The sequence below is a fragment of the Rattus norvegicus genome, chromosome 8 (assembly GCF_036323735.1).
Source record: "Rattus norvegicus strain BN/NHsdMcwi chromosome 8, GRCr8, whole genome shotgun sequence".
Classification (NCBI taxonomy): domain Eukaryota; kingdom Metazoa; phylum Chordata; class Mammalia; order Rodentia; family Muridae; genus Rattus; species Rattus norvegicus.
Genome location: NC_086026.1, coordinates 123,817,727 through 123,840,366, shown reverse-complemented (window position 1 = coordinate 123,840,366; position 22,640 = coordinate 123,817,727). Strand labels below are relative to the sequence as shown.

Sequence of the window (22,640 nt, the reverse complement as noted above, 5' to 3'; positions counted from 1 at the left end):
GGGGTTCTGTGTGTGTACCTCCCAGATGGCTGGGGTTCTGTGTGTGTACCTCCTAGATGGCTGGGGTTCTGTGTGTGTACCTCCCAGATGGCTGGGGTTCTGTGTGTGTACCTCCCAGATGGCTGGGGTTCTATGTGTGTACCTTTATGCCTGGCTTAATTTTTCTGGTGCTAGTAATGATGCTGAGGGCTGTAAGGCAGTGTAACTGGTTCTGGTTTGCATTTCTTCAGTGATGAGTGGGAAGCACTTTGTGTGTTTCATAGCTAATTGGATAATTTTTTTGTAGAAATGCCTCTTAGGGTCCTTTTCTCATATTTGAGTTGAGTTTTATTAGTTCTCTAAGTATACATGCAACTAATCCCTCAATGGATTAACAATTTCTATTTGGTTCTCCCATTTTATGGACTGCCTTTTTAATCCCATGAGCATTTTTTGATATACAAAAATTAATGTTCAATTGTCAATATTGTCTTTTGTTCCTATTTTCCAGGAAATCACTGTAAAACACATCACTGTGAGATCTTACCCTATGTCTTCTTTTAAGAATTTCATAGTTGTTTTAAGTTTTATATTGAAGTTGTTCCATTTATTATTTTATAAATGATACTTAAAGAAAGGTCCAAATGTATTAATTCACATGCTGATTTTTTTTCTTTCTTCTTTTTTTTGTTATTTTATTTTTATTCACATTTCAAATGTTATCCCCCTTCCCAGTTTCCCCTCTGCAACACCCCCATGTCATTCTCCCTCCCCCTGCCTCTATGAGGGTGCTCCTTAACCTACCTACTCACCCACTTCCACTTCACAGGTCTAACATCTCCCTATGCTGGGGCACTAAGCCTCCACAGAACCAAGGGCCTCCCCTCCATGGCTTCCTCCATGTGCACTCTTTGGTCACATGCTGATTTCTATTTTCCCCCTTTGATTGGTCTTGATACCTTGTCAGAGTCATTTGATCACACATGCCAAGGTTACCTAGAGCTGTGTGTTTGTCCTTCTGCCAGCCAGCACCCCACTGTTTGACCCACCAGAACTTTGTAGTACATTTTGAAATTGGGAAGTATGGGTTCTCTAGCTTGGTTTCTTATTCATAATCATAATTAGTTATGGTATTTGGGCCCCTTCAGAAACAACCCTCTTAACTTCTAACAGAATGATCTTAGCATTCTTGTCAGAAGTAAATTCTCTGTGCTGCATGGCTTTACCTTTGAGCTCACCTGTCCTGCTGTGCTTCTGTTCACATTCCAGCACCACAGATTTGGTTACAGTATCTCCATAGTGAAATGAAGGGTGGCCAGGAGCCAGGAGATCTTTCCGTGATTGTCACTGCAGAGCTGTGGTGCAGTTCCACCCATGGCTTTTGCGTGACCTTAGCCTGTTTCCTCCTGGCACTGCTATCTAATCGTAATAGTAGCCATTCTGACTGGGTGAGATGGAATTGCATTGCAATTTTGATTTGCACTTTGGCTAAACATACTGAACATTTTTTTTTCTTGTTTTTATTGGCCATTTGTACTTGTTTTGAGAACTGTCCATTTGCTCATTTGTTGATCAGATATTTTTCCTGTTGGTATTGACTCTTTTGAACTCATATATCCTGAATATCAGGCCCCTGCTAGATAAAGTACTGGCAGAGATTTTTCTCCCAATCCGAGGGATTTTTCTTCTGTTTGATAATTATTTCTTGTCCTATATAGTGCTTTTTGTTCGGCTGCTACAAAATGAATTGTGAGTATGAACCTTGAGGTTTTTTTTTTCTTAAAGATTTATTATGTGTACAGCATTCTGCCTGCATGTATGCTTGCAGGCCAGAAGAGGACACCGGATACCATTACAGATGGTTGTGAGCCATCATGTGGTTGCTGGGAATTGAACTCAGGACCTGGGAGAGCAGACAGTGCTTTTAACCTCTGAGCCATCTCTCTAGCCCCCATGGACCTTGAATTTTAAATTATTATAATTAGGCTCAAAAATCCCTTTATTGACAAAAAGAAATAGAAAATTTCACAGTCAGCACCTTGTACCAATAAAAGTGCTTGTATAGTATAAGTTCCTTTAGTGTAAACATCCATGCTTTGAGATTTAGCAAACTGCTGGGAAGTGTTCTCTGCAGATTTCTGGTTTAGAAGTATCTTCCTGCAGAAAGTTCTGGAGATGCTGGAGAAACTGCTCATGGGAGAAAGAGGTCAGGTGACTGTGGTGTGTGAGGCAGTAATGTAGCTCAGTTTGTTCAGCTTTAAAGCGTTAATTGTGCAATGGGGAGTGAGGCGTTGTCTTGGAAATCATTGGCCCTTTCTTTTGGCCAGTGCCAGCCATAGGCATTGGGCTTTCTTGCACCTCCTTCATTTCCTGAGCACACTTCTCAGATGCAATGGTTTTGCCAGGGTTCAGAAGGCTTTGGTAGATTAGACCATCCCCAACCACATGTATTTGCAACTGGTTTCTGGTGTCTTTGAGGAGTGCTCTGAAGCCTCTGGTCCAGTGGCTGAGCTGAAGATATAGCGATCTGACAAAGAATAGGTTTATTGTTGTATAAGAAGGTGATAGTTCAAAGTGACGAATGTTTGGATTTTCAGTGGGTTCACATGCTGTTTTTTTTTGTTTGTTTGTTTGTTTGTTTGTTTTGTTTTTGGTTCTTTTTTTTCCGGAGCTGGGGACCGAACCCAGGGCCTTGCGCTTCCTAGGTAAGCGCTCTACCGCTGAGCTAAATCCCCAGCCCCCACAGGCTGTTTTTTTGCTTCAAATGCTGAACAACTGTTGACTGGTTGATGTGGAGTTCTTGGCAGTTTCAGGGAGTGGTGAGAGGACTGACATGGACGGACAACTGCTCTCATTTGTCCAAGGTCAGCTTCTTACAGGCTCAGTCCCCCTCTGCAAAATGTCTTGTGCTGCCATTCTGTGAGTATTTGGTGGCATTCCTGAGCCAAGTTCATTATGTTTATGACCCATTTTGAATTTGAATGAGAGGATTATTTTCCATTTTATAAGGTAAATTTAAAAATAAATATCAAGTAATAAGTCACTAGCAAAGATGTGGTTTATATATCAAGTTCCAGACCATCCAGGACTAACTACATAGTAAAACCCTGTCTCGAATTTTTGGGAAAAGTTGTATTCCACTACCATGGCAGATTTCAACAATGCAGAAACCACAATTTTGAACCAGTCAATCATAATCCAATGCCATCTCTTTGTTATTTCCTGAGCTGTTGGAAATTCTATCTAAATCTGGTGGTGCTTTCTATTTTTTTCTCTAGCATTTTCAAAGTTTTAGGTCTTGGATTGTGGTCCTTGGTCCGCTTAGAATTGGCTTTTGTATCCCTCTTCAGTCATTAGCTTCTCATCCTCTCTCTTCACACAGCAGTAATCTGCCTTTTACCTGAGTTTGCATGAACTCCATGTAAAGGTGAGAACGGACTCACTTGGGTTCTAACTGACTGGACATCATGGAAGAGGCCAGCTCACGCTTGCATGGGACTTGTCTTTCTGTGTGTCTAGGTTGTAACTAAATTTTACTTTGTATTCTAGAAATTTTCTAGCTTAATTTAAAATTTTTAAGTTATTTGGTGTGTGTGTCTGTCTGTCTGTCTTTGTCTACATGTCTGTGTGCACCACAGGCATAAAAAGGCATACGAGGCTGGAAGACCCCAGGTCCGCAGGTGGTTGTGAGCCTCCAGGGGTCCTAAGGAGCTGAAGCCAGGGCTGCCTCAGCAAGAGCAGTGTGTGCTCCTGGCCACTGAGCCATCTCTCTGGCCTCCTACCTTCTGATTTATATTTATATGATTTATAGTTAATGATCCTTTTTGGCTGTCTTGAATTTGTATCTTAAAATCCAGATAGTATCGACCCTGTGGTTTTCTTTACTAATACCATGTTGGCTTTTCTGAGTCTTTTGCCTTTCTATACAGACTTTTGAATTCATTTTTGTTGTTGTTGTTGTTGTTTTTAACCAAAAACATTTGGTTATAGTGAGCATTCCTAACACAAACATGGAATGTTTTTATATAATCTTTTGATTTCTTTCATCATAGTTTGTTGGTTTTCTGTATATGCATTCTATACACATTTCTTAAATTTATTTTTATGAACTAATATATGTACTGTGTTAAAAGGATATTAAGTGTTAATTGCTATTTGTATCCTGTTGTGTGTCTGTTCACTTAGTGGCTTCAGTAGTTTTGATTCCTTGAACTTTGCTCCTTAGACAGTCCTGTCATCTTCTAAAACGTCAACTTTCTCTCATCCTCACCAGTCTGCATTCCTTTTGCTTTCCTCCTCTTGTTGAATTTGCTAATAGAAAGGGAGTGATGGGAGAGGTTATCGTGGCCTTGTTCTGATCTAACGGATGGACACTGGTGGACTTATTGCTCAGTCTGTTCTACTCCAGGGGTCTAGGGCCTGTGCTTCCCCCATTGGCCTGCTAGCTACTTATGTCATAGTACATAGAAATTCTTATGTATTGGCCATGTCTCTTGTAATAAACTTAAGCATTACTTTCCTTTTATTTGCTAAAGATTTCCTCAGACTTTAAACATACCAAGCTCATCTCATCTGCTCTCTCCCCAGGCAGCTCAAAGGTGGTGCTTTGCCTTTTGCTCTCCAATGTGTAGATCTTCTCTTTTCCTTCCTGGTTTGTACTGACTAGAATCTAAGTACAGTGTTGAACATAAGAGGCAAGGAAAATCAGAAGCAAGCTTCCACTTGCTCTGACTTAAGTGGAAGCACAGAGAAGTACCTGTGCGATGGGATTGTAGCTGAGGGTCACTGTGCTTGATTATGGTGAAATCTTCCTTGGTTTTCAGTGTGGCAGTTAATGGTGGATATACTGTGTTTTCTGGCTCTTGCTAAAGCTAATCACATTGCTTGACCTTTCTTATAGTTGTGTTTTCTTATCCTCTGCACCATTAATATTTTGGTTGGATCAATTTTGCTGTGTCATGTATTAAATTTGATAATTAATCTACCTTTATACACTCTGTAGGTCTTCCTGTTATGACATTATGACAACCAAACATGTCCCCAGACATTGCTGACTGTTCCCCGAGGTTCAGAATTACCCCAGAAAGAGATTCCTGGATTAGGGCTCGTTGTTGCTGTTGTTGTTGTTGTTGTTGTTGTTGTTGTTGTTGTTATTTTTTGGTTTTGGGGTTTGTTTTTTTTTTCAGATGTTAAAATAGTTTGTGTCATGAGATAAATATTTGCTAAAAGTGCACAACCTTATACATATTGTCGTGTTTGTGTTATGTACATTTTGTTAGTTTTATATCTACATTGGTGATGAAGACTGGCTGGTTTTCTTGGATTGTTTTTGTCTGGTTTGGGATATCAGGTTTGCAGAAGGCTTCACAAATGATCTAGGGAGTGTTGTCTCCTTTATGTTCTGAAAAAGTGTCCATGAAATTGCCATTGTCTCTTATGTAACATTGAATTCACCACTGGACCTTGGAAGATTTTTAATTATTGAATCAGTTTGATTTTTGGGTTTTTTGTTATTGTTGGTTTTTTTTTTTAGATTTATTTATTTTTATGTATATATGAGTACACTGTGGCTCTCTTAAACACACCAGAAGAGGGCATCAGATCCCGTTTCAGATGGTTGTGAGCCACCATGTGGTTTGCAGAGATTTGAACTCAGGACCTCTGGAAGAACAGTCAGTGCTCTTAACTGCTGAGCCATCTCTCCAGACCTGAGCTACATCAGTTTTTTAATGTCATTGTCTGATCTGATTTTTCTCTTGAGTAATTAGGGTTGTGTGTCCACTCTGAGCCATTTCTATTTCACCTCAGTTGTCTGATTTGTTGGCATAAATTAATTCCTGTATAGTCTGTATGATGTCTCATTTCTGGTTTTGATGTTTTGTATCCTCCCTTTTGAGTTGGTTAGCCTGGCTAAAGTTTATCTAGCTTCTGGGCTAATTCCCTCCCCCAATTATATTGATTTCTTGTCATTCAGCAAAAGATTACTGGGCCCTGGAGAAGCTTTAAATTCAAACAGTTCTCTCTAAAGACTGAAGTTGTGTCTTACTCATCTGTCCTAAACAAGTCTGCCTTTTCATTAGAATTTGATTCACACTGACATCTCTTTTTCTGTGATTTGATTTGTATTTGATATGGCATCTTTCTATCTACTTGTGTCTATTTTTCATTTTAGTTGTTTAGTTTTTTAAAAATCTGTGTATAGTGGTTCCTGTGCATCTTGCAGTTAGTACAGTCTGCCTCGAGCTGTTAAGATAACTGCAGTACATCTTAGCAGTGTGGCTCTATTGTTTCTCTCTTATTCCATTATCATATATGTATATGTGTCACTAGTCTAAAAATCTAGACATAATTGTGTACTATATGTGTATACATATGCATATACACACATATTTACAGTTGGTTGCTTTGCTCTGTTGTGATGGATCTCAGGTAGCTCAGGCTGGCCTTAAATTTGCTATATGACTGAGGTTGACCTTGGACTTCTTATTCTTCTGCCACTGCCTCCCAAGTGCTGAGATCACGGCCTATACTACCACACCGCGCAGCCTGCCCTCAGGATTTAATGATAGTTTCTTAGGGCTGATGCTCTCTTTTTGATCACTGGTAGTTAATAAGCATTTTCCCATGTTTTTTTTTTTTTTTTTTTTTTCTTTCTCATCCTCTTCAGAATTTTTTTTGTTTTTTGTTTTTATCTTTCAGTCCTTTGACCATTGTCTAATTTGTTTTTTTATTTATTATACTTGTCAGCTTATTCGGGTTCCTGGCTCTGTGGATTGTTCACCATAAAATTTGAAAAGTTGTGATTTCTTTTAAAAAAGATTTATTTTATGTATGTGAGTACACTGTTGCTGTCTTCAGACACCAGAAGAGGGCATCAGATCCCATTACAGGTGATTGTGAGCCACCATGTGGTTGCTGGGAATTGAACTCAGGACCTCTGGAAGAGCAGTCAGTGCTCTTAACCACTGAGCCATCTCTCCAGCCCTGGAATGGGTGTTTTTTATTGATAAGTTTTCTTGTTCATTTATGCTTGTACTCTTCAAATTTCTAATTGCTTCTAGTTTTTTTATTACATGAGTAAAAAAAAAAAATACATATGAAGCTCTTTATTGTAACAAAACAAAACCCAAAGCTTTATTTGGTTTTTCAGACAGAGTTTCTCTGTAGAGCTGGCTGTTCCAGAGCTCACTCTTTAGACCTGGCTGGCCTTGAACTCACAAAGATCTGTAGCCTCTGCCTCTCAAGGGCTGGGATTAAAGGTCGTTTATTGGAGCTGACTGAAGTCTGTGTTGTCCAAGTCCAGCACCTCTGTTGATTCTAGTCGTGTGTCTGCTGGCTGGTCCTTCTGTCTGTGCACACTCCCTACTCTTGGCGAGGAAGCCGTGTGGTTGGGGCTAAACTTTGTTCACTATTCTCAGCTATGCTGGATTCCTAAACCTGAACCTGTTTTAGAGCGACATATCTACTGTTATTTTTATTTCTAATCTTTCTAATTTAGCTTCCTGAAGATCACTGCTGTCTGAATAAATATGTCGGCCAAGGATTTGGGTGGAGTTTCTGGTCAAGCATTAGCACACAGTTGATTAGTCTGTGGTGTGATGAGTACCTTCAAAATTTCAACTGAGTCTTCTGATAGTTTTCCACACAGGCGCGGATGTGTGTGTGTGTGTGTGTGTGTGTGTGTGTGTTTTGAACCTAGGGCCTCATGTGTGCTTGGCAAGCACTCTGGCACTGAGCTATTGTTAGTTCTGGGCCTTCCTTTCTCTTTTCCTCAGTGAATGATCTCTGAGCCCTTACATCCCTCTAACCAGACATGTCTCATGTCAGTTTTTAACTCTAATAAAAGATTCTAATTCACTTAGCTTTGGAAGAAAATATTATTTCTAGCACTGGGATCAAACCCAGGGCTTTGTGCACACACAAAACCACATTTAATGTCATATAGCTGAGAATTGAATGAATAAACCCAGAATGTTATGACTGTTTAAAAATGTCTCTGTGCTTGTGACTTACCTTGTGTACCGTTGTCCTGTGCCACTGGAGCGGCGGCTTTGGTCTTGAGACTTGTCTTCCACCTGAGCTTTCTGTTCAAGCTTAGTCCTGTGAGCTTCTCAGCCAGTGAAGCAGAGGTCTGATGGTGAGGCTGTGCCTATGGATGGTGAGCCTGTCACATGATTCCATCAAGCTTGGTACCAGCTTGTCAAAGACCAAATGACAACATCACGTCCACGTCTCCACAAGACCGTCCATGACCCTACCCTCCTCAGGAAACTGGTGTGTGTGTGTGTGTGTGTGTGTGTGTGTGTGTGTGTGTGTGTGTGTGTGTGCGCGCGCGCGAGTGCATGCCCGTCACTTCGGGCCCAGTAGCTTGCCCTGAGATGCTGATCTCCTCTAACATCGCCCCTCCTCTCCATTCATCCATTCTAAGTAAGGACCCCACGGAGGACTTCTGGTCTCCATTCATCCATTCTAAGTAAGGACCCCATGGAGGACGTCTGGCTCTTCTCTTACTTACCTCTAATTTCTCCTTGTGCCTTACAAGCATCTCAGGAGCTTGGGTACACAGCCTCTCCTGTCTCACCCTCACCCACCACAGCCTCTCTGCTTCCTTTGAAACAGTGGAGATGACTGCCTACTGCAGTCCCTCAAGGCTCACCTCTTCAAAACCTTGATACTCTTTCAGGTAGATTCTCCTACTCTGGTCTTGTTTTCTTAGAACTTAATGCATGCTGTTTACCTGCGACACCATCTGGTGTGCACTGACTTCATTTCTGTGGCGTGCATCTTCCCCTCCCCATGCCAAGCCACTTCTGTTATTATGGTCTGCCTGCCTGCCTGCCTGCCTGTGAAGGCCAGAAGGCGCTATCAGATCACCTAGACCTAGAAGTTACACGTGATTGTGAGCTTCCGTGTGTGCTGGGAAGCTGGTCCTCTAGAAGAGCAGTGACCACTGAGCAGTCTCTCCAGCACCTCACCGCTTGCATATGGTGCAGATCACTCTCCTCCTCACCTTCTCTTGAGTATGTTTTACAGGCACTTAGTTTTAAGCTTCACTCCCTCCAGCTGTGTTGCTGTTCCTAGATCCACTATGGTCTTGATTGTATCGTATCTGTAAACTTCTGTATGAATCCTGCCACTTCTAAAGCCTCTCGTAGTTTCCCCCAGTCCAAGCCACCGCTCCCCAACCTCTCACTGCCTCCCCTCGCTGTTGGCGATCAGAGTCTGTATCATTAGTTGCTCAGCAGCCGGCTGCATAGTATGATCTCGAACTGTACTGTGACGGAAATCCTTACCTTGTATCTCTGTCCCCCTCCAGTGGAGAAGGACTCAGTTATGTATCAGAGTAGACTAGTAAAGTTTGTGTGAACATCGAGGAGTACTTTTGACTTCTCGTTCTTTGATGGTCCAGTTGGCTTTACAGCCTGAGGGGATTTAAGCAAATGGAATGTAAACTGAGCAGTTCTTCAGTAGAACCTGGAGGATTACGACAGCCTTCTCTCTAAAGGGAAAAAACAAGTCTACGGAGTGTATTGTGATTTTCTTGTCATAGACTATAGGGCATCTTGGCTCTGTCCTGGCAAAGAAATAGTCACGGGAAGTTAAATAAAGAAACTTCCATAAACAGGAATATTAACTGTGACATACAGGCGATGAGGTAAAGGAAAGCTGGGTACTGTGTGGTAATAGGAACGGTACCCCAGAAAGTGTGCTGTGGAAGGTGCTTGGGACTCTTGACAGTTCTAGGTTCCTTCAGCCCATTGAGCTCAGGGTCTTGGTAGACCAGGACCAGTTTGAATCAAAACACTCTGGAGTGTAGGCAGGTGACAGATAAAGGCTGGTGGCCTGTGGCACAGTGGGTATCAGATGAACGTAGAAAGCTGTCACTGCAATGGATCCTGGTTACTGAAAGGCCAGGTACTAGTGGCATAGTTGGCAAGCTACATCCCTGGCAGGCCCTACACCCCCTGTTCTTCTGAGACCCCTAACCTGATGTGCTTTCTGCTGCCAAGTTCGTGGTGACTGTCTGACCATTTGTTCTGCTGCTACCATTGCCTTCCAGGGCCATTCTGGGGTTGTCCTCTGCTTTCCTGCCCATCGCTCTCCAGGCCCCTTTGGTTCCTCAGGGCATTCACTCACCATCTCCTTGGTGGCCGCTGCTCTTCCTAGTGGGGCGCTGGTACATGTTGCTCGGCCTGAGCTCTACAGGGTGTGTAATGACATCACCTCACTCCCTCTGCAGTCTTGGTGACCACCCCTCAAGTGGATCATCTCGGGCTGGCCATAGAACAGTTCCTGCTTTAAATGGCCATTGTTTTAATAAACTTTCCCCACTATTCTCACTGAGAGCAAGGAACTAGAAATGCTTTCTTTCCTCCCCTCCCCTCCCTTGCTTCCTTCTCTTGTATTTGTTTTCATACTTTGTACCAAAGTCTAGACATGATGTGGAGTTAGCTATACTGTGTTATTAAAAACCTGTTGTTAAAGTAAAGACTTTCTGGAAGGGGTTGGGGATTTAGCTCAGTGGTAGAGCACTTGCCTAGGAAGCGTAAGGTCCTGGGTTCAGTCCCCAGCTCCGAAAAAAAGAACCAAAAAAAAAAAAAAAAAAAGATTTTCTGGAAATTAACTTAGGCTTCTTGAACATGCCTCTTCGTACAACGAGACAGGAAACACCTTTTTGAATATAGGCTTTGTGCTAGGAATTGTCCTTCTCTTAGGCATTCATCTTGAAGGTGACCATGTCTGTGTGTTTGGGTCTGGGTCAATTATTTTGAAGATGCTGATGATTTGCTTTTTTGGGTAACAAACTCATTTGAAATGAGTACAGATTGGTTGAACTGTGATTTATTTGTGTATAGTCTTTCTAATACAGTTTACTGAGAATTTACTTATGTATTGGCTCTTCTGGAAGACAGTTCAATATACATTTTAAAATATTAATTATTTTAAAATGCTCTTATTGTAACAGTAAGTTTTTCAGAATAGAAGCTTAGACTCATGTATGTGACCCTGAATTCAGATGAAGAATACACAAGTCTAGCAGGTCAGCTGTGTGAACATGTAGATAACTGGACGCAGTTATGTAAGGCCGCAGTCTGTCCATACATGGCCGACGATGAGAACACGTAATTTCCCTTATTTGTTCTTTTTACCTAAAACTAACCAAGAATCCATTATTAAAATACAGCTTGTCCAGCATTGTAAAGGTCTGTTTCATTCAGTCAGGGTAGCCAAGCCTCAGCCCTCACTCAGTACCTCTTACATTTTACAGTGGGATTTGCTTTTGTTGTTTACAGGTGAAGTCTGTGAAAACCGGGTCTGTGTTTTGGACAATGTGCTGCTGCTTGTCGTATTTCTACATGGTAAGAGCTGTGCCTGTGGGGGCTCCGGCCCAGTGTGGATGTGGACTCTGCTCTTGTGCTCCTCGAATTCCCTCCTCCTGTCTGCCCTGCCCCACCCTTGCATTCCCCTCTTGCTCTTGGTCCCTACCCTGGTTCCCTTGTTGAGAAGAGCTGATACTCAGTCCTCAAATGCAATGTTTATAATCAGCAAGTAAACCAATAACAACATTAAACTTCTAAAAGAGTTTAACTTCTTAATGACATCTAGAATTGTGTTTAAATGTATTTTTTTTCATTTTATGGACAAGTAATATGTTTTCCCATATTATTAGATTACAGCATAAAAAAGAACAAGAAACTACCTGTCAAATACAGAGCATTCATTGTATCATGTTTAAATGAAGTTAGCTTCTGTTTAACATTCAAATAATTAAAAATTTTTCACTATCAATTAGTTTCCTTTATTGGAATTGACTGTTTAGTGGCCACATGATCATGAGTTGTAAAAGTAGACATCATCTGTCTGCCACTAGTCAGGGCGCTAAAGAAGGAATGTCAGTGGAGAGCTGGGGGAGGAGGTTACTGAGAAAACAGAAGGGAGGGGAGGATAGCCCTCTGCCCCACTGTGTTCTCTTCCCCTTCCTTAAAGGGATGAAAATGTCTGCCCCCTGGGCCAGAGAAGGAGGGAAGCGCAGGGTGAAAGGCCATGCAGAGGATGAGCAGGGCTGCTTTCAAACCTGAGACTTTGGGTTTTCCTCGTTGTAATGGACAGAGACAACGTGGCATATGGATCTGCCTGCACTTCGAGAATTTCTGAACTCCTTAGTCATTACCCAGGCATTGCCTGTGTACTTTGTTAGCCCGTAACTATCTCATAAGTTCTAAATAGGTTTCTCAAGGTTGGGGTTCAATAATGCTTTTTTTTTTTTTTTTGGTTCTTTTTTTCGGAGCTGGGGACCGAACCCAGGGCCTTGCGCTTCCTAGGTAAGCGCTCTACCACTGAGCTAAATCCCCAGCCCCTCAATAATGCTTTTTATATTTCTGCCTCTTTAATGCAGTAGCCTATGTGGTTGTTTGTATGAAAATTCGTGATAATTTAAACTGATTGTTGAAACTAATCTCATAGGGTAAATAAGTGCATCAGTTTTCTGGGGTCTTCTGAGGTAGTAATGCCCAGTTACTGTTCTGCACCTATGCTTAGTCAAGCAGGCCCCTTTGAACGTTAGGAATATCCGGCGGCATGTGGTTAAGCAGTAAATGTGTGTGTGCGCGCGTGCACAGCCTTACTTGTAATCCGTCTTACATCTTCAGCTAATCAGCTCTGTCCAGAGCCCACAGTGTGGCCAGGGGATGTAAGGGCCCCTTTAGTTGAGTCTGACCAGTGTCAGAATTCCTCATTCTTAAGCTCAGTGACCCATCTTTCAGTAAATAGGTAAATAGGTCATCATAAGTAGGTGAAATAAAAGCTTATGTTTTATTCTAAAACTTTATGGTCGATGCTCATTTCCAGGCAGCCTGTTCTGCTAGTTCAGTTATGTGATGGTCCTAGCCTTCCTAGTGAATCGAATTTAACTTGAGCTGTTCTCCAGTGAGTGTAGAAAAGCTTACTAGATTCATGAGATTATGTTATTTTACTTATCAATAAAAAAAAAAAAAGACTGTTATGTACATCTATCTACCCTAGGAAAATTGCCAAAAATCCTAGCATTTTTTCTCTTGTGTTCAGGTTGTTGTGACAAATGAGACATACTTGCTTTAGGAAGTGAGAGAGAGAAGCAGCATGTGTCTGAGCCTCTCTTTTCCCATAGGTCTCTGCGTGGGGAGGTTATGTGTTCATCATCAACCTCATCCCTCTCCATGTGTTTGTGCTGCTCCTGATGCAGAGGTACAGCAAGAGAGTCTACATAGGTAAGCGACTCCACCTCTGGGATGTACTCAGTGTTGCCGTGAAACGGTAGTCGGTTTTTTGTATTTAACTTGTCTTTATGTTGACTACATGAGACCCTGTCACCAAAAGCAAAACAAATAGAAAAACAGTGGGAGATGGGGAGAAGGCCCAAAACAAGCCTCATATGTTCACATAACGTATAAAAATAGTTAATTTGTGTGATTGGTTCTGCATTACCTGTGCCAGATTTTATTAATGAGCTGACCTATTCCAAGGTCACAGGGAGGGGTCAGTGGGTAGAAGCATTATATAGTAGGACATTCCATATAGGGATGTGGTTAGTTCATGAAACTGCAGAAGAGCAGAGATGTAAAACCTATACTGTTTTATACAAGAATCTCACTCATGTTAAAGTTAATGAGAACTTGGATAGAAAATGTCAAAGTTAAACATGGTATAGGAGTTGCTTCTCTCAACAAGAGACACAACAGCTTAAATTTTGCAAAGTGACTTAAAATAATTATTTCTGGAGGCCGGAGAGAAATAGCTCAGCAGTTAAGAGCACTGGCTGGTCTTCCTAAAGCACCCAGGTTCAATTCCCAGCACTCATGTGGTGGCTCACAACTGTGTGTAACTCCAAGATCTGACACGCACACATAGACATGCATTCAGGCAAAACACATAAAATAAAATTAAATAATTTTTAGAATAAAAAATAGTTGTTTCTATATTACAGTTTTTATTTGCTTTTGAGATTTACATTGGTTATTTGAGGTGAGGTGATTTGTTCTGTAGGTAACAGGACATTGGGAAAGCTTATTAGACGCCTTGTCTGTATACTCAGTTCTAAGAGGTAAGGGGGGTAGCAAGTTCAAAGCCAGCCTTGAATATGTAAGAAACTTTTCCTAATTTAAAAATAGCTTATAATATAGTAAATAGCGCATACTAATAGCAGTAATTAGCCTAAATTTATGTTGTAGGCAGGGGGCAAGCACACCATGGGATAGTGGTCATGTTTGTAATACTAATTCTGACACCCATATTTTAATTGTCTAATAGGGTTTTTATTACCGTATAATGTTTAGAATAATACTTTAATATTCATAGCACAATTTTCTGATTACATTTGTTTAAATTATTTAGTTACTATCATAACTAATTTTGGAAATAATAAAAAGATGTATGATTTTATATTTGTGATAGGTAAAGATTTATGAAGATAGGAGATTGCTCTTGTGTCCTATAAACTAGATACATTACTTGCATGATTGAGTTGTTTATAAAAGCATAAAGTGGTTTCGGTGCTTCCTAGATTGATCCTTTTAGCGATAACAATCTGTTTTGTGTGTTACCTTCATGGTGTATGAAGAGGGCCAACAGCAGTGCTGAAGGCTTTGTCTTGGCCTCTCATTTGCTCATAGGCCTTAGTGTTGGTTACAGTAAGTGCTTTTCAGGGGAGCCAGGAACGCTCATTCCTTAAGGGACAGGCCTAGCAGTATCTTTCTGTCTGAAGACTAAAACTACATAAAGCAAGGGCCTGTCTTACTGTGACTTAACAGGAATCTTTGATCAATTTGCCTTCTTCAATTAATAGACACAAAGATTCCTTATATCTACAAATGAAGTGGAGAAATGGCTTTAGTGCTGTCATAGTTGAGCCCAGTCTTAGCATTGCACCTGTCAAATTGCTCAGGAGTACGTCTGTGTAGAAGCTAGTTTACACAGGTGCTTAGGTCTGTCTAAGGTAAGTTGGTGTTCTGCTCACTTAAAAACCACTGGGGCAGGAGGATGCACAGCGTTCAACGTCTGCCTTGCTCACAGTGAATCTCACGCTAGCCTGGGGTAAAAAATTGCAACCTTCTCCAAACAAAAAGGAAAGTCCTAAACGATTTTTAGTGAAATAAAATTGCAATTTTGTTTAAATCCTTTTAAATCTGTTTTATTTGTAAATTATGTTTGCTGATATTTATCTGTTGTGCTTTTTAACACATACTAGATATAGTTACTGCATAGTTGCAGGACTGATTGACTAACAGTATCCCATTTTTTAAAAGAATTAACCAGGCATGGTGGGTACACACACACCTTTGTTTAATCCCAGCAATCTGGAGGCAGAGGCAGGCAGATCTCTGAGTTGAGGACAGCCAGGGCTACATAGTGAGACTGTCTTAGGGAAAGAAGAGTTGTATATATTTCATGAGTTCCCCCTTACCTGTTCACACAATGTATTCTTAATTTCCTTGTGCTCTGATGGTGTCTCATTAGCCTTCAGAACTAATGAATTGCTTCTGTAAAACCAAAGTAGAATTTTAAACTTATTTTTAATTTTTTGTTTTTGCACATACCTGTTTTGTTTTGTCTGCATGTATGTCTACGCCATGTGCATGTCTTTGTGCCTACTGAGGTAAGAAGAGGGCATCAGATACCCTGGAAGTGGAGTAAATAGACTGTTGTAAGCTAGATTCTTACCCTTAATTCCCTATTAGGTAGTAGCAGATTTTTTTTCCCCCATTTGAAAGTGTGATGATCTTTGCTCAAGTAGTTTCTGACATTTCTTCCTGCCTTTACAAGTTTGGAGCTTGTAAGATGTCTGTTTCAGTGACATGCTCTACCTGGTCGCTGTGAGCAGTGGCCCTGGGAAGAAGAGAGCATATCTGTGCCTGTGCACATCCAGGTATTCCTGCCAGTCAGAAGAGCCTGTTTTCTGCCCTCTGTTGCTGTTGCTGCTTCTCACCATGCTTTACCCTGAACATTTACCAAAATTCTCAGTAACCAGTGCTCACAAAGTAGCAAGGTGACTTTAAGTGAACTTTCTAACATTCTTACAAGCTTAATATTTGTCAGCAGTCAGGTACAACTAATTGGATTATAAGGTCTTTCTCTTCTGTATCTTGTATAACAGAAGAGTGATATTTTGTTAGCTATTCCCATTAAACACTGCCCAAGAGATGAAATAGCTTAGAAAGGCTGGTGGGCCTTATGGTGGGTTAATGTAAATGGGCTGTGCATTCCCAGACCCTTCTCCAAGTTTGCAGAAGGAAGAGTAGTTGTAACTTAAAACTCCAGAGACGTGGTCTGAGGAAAAGGCAATAGGCACCATGTGACTGGAACCCATTTGGAGCAGATTTGGCAGCTCCCTAATTCAGTCACTAGGGGATGCAACAGCCAAGAGAGACCCTGTCTCAAGGAGGAAAGTGAATACCTCTAGGTTGTTCTCTGACCTCCACATGCATGCACTGTCACTCCTGAATAAAAGATGGCCTAGAGTGTTGTGCCGCCCTATCTGTGAGGTACTGAAGTGAGAGCAGCAAGCACTCTGTCAGCCTGAGGTCTCAGCGCAGCTGGAGCCCAGCATGGCACCGGCCACAGATTCACTGGAACTCAAGTGTTTTGAGGGAAACAAGATTAGGATTTCTATAGATTTCTGTCTCTAGTTAGAGTTTTCTTTGGGTAAAACAAATTGTACATGTGAACAAGTCCAGTTGTTTTAGAGGCATTTTTCTAACCAGGAGCATGGTCTTCAGCAATAAGTAAATGCCAGGAACTATGCATCCACAGGATGGCAGTGTGGTAGCATTTTATGATGTAGTGAGTGATTTACGGTTTCCTTGGGTTGTGCTCTTTTTTTTTTTTTTTTAGAGCTCACTTCTTTGATGGAATAGGGTAAAGAGTTTAAGAAATAGGTTAGTGTACATGCGTAGAAACTTGGACTAGGTGGGGCAGTGGTTTGGTGACAGCTCCTAGTGGAGATTCAGGAAGAATGGGTGCTGTGGGTTTGTTGCTGAAGTCCTATAAGAACGGGGGTACCTTTTGTACTACTGTTGAGGCGCCTGCTTGCGTAAGCCTCCCTACTGCTATTATAAGTGTTAGCTGGATGTGGCATGCTCTTAGTATCCCGTAGACTTTACACACCAGCTTGGATTGGTCTTAACAGGATTTTCTGTTTCTAAAATGTCCCAATTGTCATAGATAAAAGGTCTTTTTGAAAGCACACTATTGGGTGCTGTCATATAGTCTGGAGAAAAAATACTTTATTTTTACAGTGGATAAAGGTTGTGTTTCTTAAATTTAATTTCTTCATGTCTTTCTATTCAAGTGAATCTAATTTTCCACTTTCTATGTTTTAAAATGTAAATTTGTGAGATTTAAAATATTGACTTACGCGTGCTAGTTTATACATTTAGGAAGCACGGTATCTTACACGAGATAAACTTGTGATGTTTAGCACTGTACGGAGCTTGTTTGGTACAAGTGGTTTCCTGTGTCTTGAAGGGCTCTCCTGTGTGAACACGTCACAGAACCAGTGATCCAAAACTACTGAAGCTCAGGCTGGTGCAGGTCCGGCTCTTAGAGCAGACCTTGGGTCACTGCAGCGTCCTAGCAGACTCAGGTGCGGGCGGAGGCTCCAGCTGAGCGTCCTGATACTTTGTCTGCATTAGCCAAGCAGTCAGAACTTACCCCTTCCCTGAATTCCTTTTGACACTCTTCCTTTAACGTGGACTCTTGTGCTTTTGTTTCCATAGAGACTGGGGTCTTGTGATTGGTTGCTTTTGGGTGTTTCATGGTCTTGAAGACCCCAGAGCCTTGGGGATGCTAGGCGAGTGCTTGACTACTGAACCACTCCCTGCCTGGTGCTCCCGTCTCCTTCCTGATGAGAGTGAATGTCTGAAGTTGGCGTGAAAGTCTAGTCTTCCTTTGCTTTGGGAAAAATATCTGGGAAGCAGCAGTGTGAAGGAGGTGGAGTTTGCTTTTCGGGTTCAGGAAGATGAGTTTTTCTTTGGGGCGATCATATACTGTTCATTGTAAGGTAGTTTTACTCCCTTATTTTCTCCTTGGATTTTTAAAAAGGGGAATAGTATAGTTTTTTAAATTCAGTTTGTATTGTCTTATATTCAAACCTAATCCTGTCAGTTTTGCTGAATTCCGTGTGTGTATTTCTAAGAGTAGCCCCAGCTGAGGTAATGGCAGTGTTTGCTATGGGCAGGCTTCACTGAGGAAAGCTTAGCACTCTCCAGTCTTTCCTAGTGGTGTCTGTTCATGTTCAGGGTTTGAGTTCTCAGTTCCACATTGTAAGATACGTAGTGACCATCTTGTGTCTGTGACCCTGACGTGGGCAGGAGGTCACGGGCCTCACCCAGCTCTCACTCTGTGTTAATGGAACCAAAGTTTTTGATTTTGTATACTTGGTAATCACATGGTAACCTTGTGTGCTCACGACCCTCCTTCCCTTCCTCCCTCCTTCTTTCCCTCCCTCCCTCCCTCCACCTTCCTTCTTTATTCTACTTCTGACTGTATCAGAGCTAGAAGGCCTCTTGACCACATGAGCAGATTAGAAATTGTGGTAACTTGAGTTTCACTTGAGTGTTTCACATAGGACCATGCCTGCAGCATGAGTGTGTCTGCAGAGTTCACTCTGGGTGGTGGATGGCAGAGCTGTGGCCTTCATTACTTCTGAGTCTTTGCAAACTCTCCCCACAGGCCCTGGCCCTTTCTCTTAGATTCATGAGCTTATCCTCCCAACACAGTAGTCATAACTTAGCACACAGCTTGGGAAGTAGTGTAGCATTTGAACTAATGGTTCACAATTTACCTTCTAAAAATGGACTTCTTTTAAAAGCAGATAAGTATAACTGTAAGGGCAAGGAGAAAGGCATGTGCTCTATCCTGTGTTGCACAGAGAACAGCAGGCAAAGGGCATGGAGTAATATCCATTTCAAATGTGTCCTAGACTTCCCTTTTCGTAATGGCTTATTTACCCAAAATTGAACATCAAGTACATTTATGAAAGTAATGTAAATAAAGTTTATGAATAGAATACTATTTTCATATCAGCTTATTTAAATATACTTTTTATCTTCTGATAAAATTTTACTTTCAGTGGTTCTTAAACTTTCTCTCTAGGCAGTTTGCCTAATCTTGACCTGTGGCCACACGAGTGGGAACCAGTCTCTGGCACAGACCGCTGCTGCACGGTAGCAGTTCTATGCATTCGAACCCGTGTGAACTGAGGAGGGTACTGTGCAGGGCAAACGGTCTTTCTGTTAGACTGACTTCCATGGCTGGGCTCTTTTCTTTTTTAAACTCTTCAACTTCTACTCAAGAAGTCTTAGGAAACTGGGAAGAGGACACAAAACGCTTAGAGCTTTTGAGGTCAGCGGGCACACGATTGGTGCTAGGCGTTTGTGAGGCCATGAGTATTTTGGATTAATAACCACAGCAATGGTAGTTACTTCATGCAAGTGCAATTGCAGAATGATTATTAATGATGAATTTTTTAAAACTTTATTCCATTTCCTAGAAAGGAAGGTAGCACAAGTCTCTGAAACTATAAGTGAGGTCTACAAACTATACTTTTTAAAAAATGGATAAAATATTTATGATCTATAAAGCGACTAACATTCACAAATCAGTCACTTCAAGATAATATTGTTTAAGTTCTATTAAAACTTTACTAAAATGATTTATAAATGTATTTATGTGTTGAGTATTTAATGGCAGTAGTAAATTACCCTTGTTTCCTGTTTTGTTTTTATAGCATATAGCACTTTCTACATTGTGGGTTTAATATTATCCATGCAGATACCTTTTGTGGGATTCCAGCCAATCAGGACAAGCGAGCACATGGCAGCTGCAGGTATGGAAACCAGTGTTAATAATTTTTCCTTCTATACTGACACTAAAATGAAGTTTAGGCTCTTTATTATGTCATAATTTATAAGATATTTCAATAATAATAATAATAATAATAATAATAATAATAATAATAATAATAATAGCTGGTGTACCTAGCCTTCTATTGCTGTGTTAAAACACTGATTAAACCTACTTGAGGAGGGAAGGATTCATTTGGTGTAAGTGTCCTGATCACAGCCCATCACTGAGGGAAGTCAGGACAGGAACTCAAGGCAGGACCATGAAGCCGAGGCCATGGAGGCGCTGCTCATTGGCTTGCTCACCCTGCTTTCTTAGACAACCCAGGACCCCCAGCCCAAGATTGGCACCGTCCACAGTGAGCTTGTCCCTCCCATATCAGTCAGTCATTAATCAAGGAGATACTCCCACTCTTGTCCACCAGCCAATCTGATAGTCATTCTCAGTTGTGCTTCCCCTTCTCAGATAGCTCTAGCTTCTGTCAAGTTAACAAAAAACGAGCCAGCACAGAAACAACTTAGGCTTTAAGTCCTCGGTGTCACTGTGCAGTCGGCTGCGTTCCTCTTCTGGTGCATGTATAAGGACTCTGAGCACTGGGGGGAAATGTGCAGTAGGATTTCTCAGGTCATTAATCGTAGGTTAGCTGTCAGCTGACACGGGAGTAGGGGTAGGTGAGATAACTAACCCTGGGCTGGAGGACACGGGGTTCTATGCCTTTGCAAGTGAAAGTATTGAAAGGGCATTGGGGACCACTGTGATGGCACTCACACAAGCCTTCTCTTTGACCAGGTGTCTTTGCGCTGCTGCAGGCTTATGCGTTTCTGCAGTATCTGAGAGACCGGTTGACAAAGCAGGAGTTCCAGACCCTTTTCTTTTTGGGTGTCTCACTAGCTGCAGGCGCTGTGTTCCTTAGTGTCATCTATCTGACATACACAGGTAGGTGCCGTCACCTGTAACATGGAGGTCGTGGCTCTCGATTACTGTCAAGAGCAGGCTTTCACAGGTTCTTCTCACACACTCCGTTTATCCTAATATCAAATTCTGTACAGTGACAAATAATTATCAAACGTTCTAAACTCCATTAACACATTGCAAATTACAATTAAAAAGACATGAACTGTCATTCCTGACTGTAGAAAAAAAACTAGTTTATCTTAATATTATTGCTTTTCAGGCTCTTGTAAATCCACAAATGTCCTTCTCTTGCTGATTAAAGAGCCAAAACTATTGGAAACTCAGCATCTGTGCTAAGCTAGTGTTTCCTCACCCTCTCATGTGCACTCTCCCTCTTCCTCGGAGACTGTCGGCCACAGCACTCCACATGTTTTGGATCTAAATTACTCCCTGAGCCTGAGCTCAGAAGTCTTAAACAACGGTCCAGTTTTCCCTGGGGTATTCCATAAGCCCAGCTGATGTGCAGGCCCAGCACAGGGTGAAGGAGGTATGACTGGAGTCAAAGACCTGAGTGTTTGAAAATACAGTGGTTTAAATTATTCATAAATAATAGTAACAGGACAAAACTGGGTTGGTGCAATGGCTCAGCTGGTAAAGAAAGGTATCTGCTGACAAGGCTAGTGACCTGAACGTGCTCCCTGAAAGTGGAAGAGGAAAATCAGCACTACAGAATTGTCCCCTGACCTCTACACATGTTCATTGGCTTACAAAACAAACATAAGTACGCACGCATGCATGCACATACTAATAACAACAATAGTTATTATTGTGGCATGTATCCAATACACATCAATGCTAATGTTACTTTTTTTATATTTTTGTGTGTGGTTGTTTTGCCTGCGCGTGCGCGCGTGCGTGCGTGCTCAGTGCTCACAGACTCCAGAATAGGATGTCAGATCCCCTAGAACTAGAGTTACAAACAGTGGTGAGCTACCATGTAAGCACTGGAATTCAGACCTAGGTCCTCTGGAAGAATAGTCCCTGCTCTTTACCACTGACTCATCTCTCCAGTCCCGGGCTAAGCCCGGTAGCAGCATTTGAGGGGTTGAGGTAGGAGGGTTGTTTTGTTGGAAGTTTGAGGGAAGCCATGGGCAGATGGGGCTGAATATCAAGGAGACCTTATCTCAACATCCCTACACCCAAAGAGAGAGAATTTACATACAAAATAACAAAAAGACAGATAATTACCTCTGTGTTTTCCCTTCAAGGTTACATTGCACCATGGAGTGGCAGGTTTTATTCATTATGGGATACTGGGTAAGTTCAAATATGCTCTTTTGGTCTCCTATTCTAATAGCTTTTGCTGTGTTCTTGTATCCTGAGCATTTCAGTCATTACTTAGGCAATAGTAGATACCCAGGCTGAGCTGTTTGAAGAGAATGCCTGTTGTTTTGAGACGTAAGTTCTATGTTCCTGTTCTACATAGCCAACTCTTTATGATTTTGTCAGAGCAGAAGCTTCTGTATAATTTAAAGTTGGAGACTTTTTAAAAAAGAGATGAATGTAAAATTTACGTTTTAAATTTTGTTACGGATAAGGCTCTGTATTATAAATTTTTATGAAGTGGGTATGAAGAACTCTTTGTATAATCACTTAATTTAAGCTTCTGCTTTGAAAATCTGAAATATACTGAGGGTCTGCAGTACATTTTTTAAGAGTGCTACATAAAAGGAACTCAAAAGTTGGGTTTGAGTTAGACCAACTATTTCAGTGACACCTCATGTCTTTGGAGTGACGGCCTAGTGCTGCGATGGCGTCACTATTGATCAGGTGTCCTTCCAATAGGACACCAAAGGCTCCCGTGCAAGTGAAGTCACACAGAGTAAACT

At 41.5% G+C, this 22,640-nt stretch overlaps 1 protein-coding gene across 1 annotated transcript in view; it reads left to right on the top strand.

The window, feature by feature from the left end:
* The window catches only part of Stt3b (STT3 oligosaccharyltransferase complex catalytic subunit B), a 65,344-nt gene that overhangs the window by 31,813 nt on the left and 10,891 nt on the right, over positions 1 to 22,640 (top strand). Inside the window, 5 exon segments of the mRNA NM_001170539.1 lie at positions 11,274 to 11,339; positions 13,127 to 13,226; positions 19,742 to 19,840; positions 20,647 to 20,793; positions 22,020 to 22,068. Coding sequence (NP_001164010.1) covers positions 11,274 to 11,339; positions 13,127 to 13,226; positions 19,742 to 19,840; positions 20,647 to 20,793; positions 22,020 to 22,068 — 461 coding nt within the window.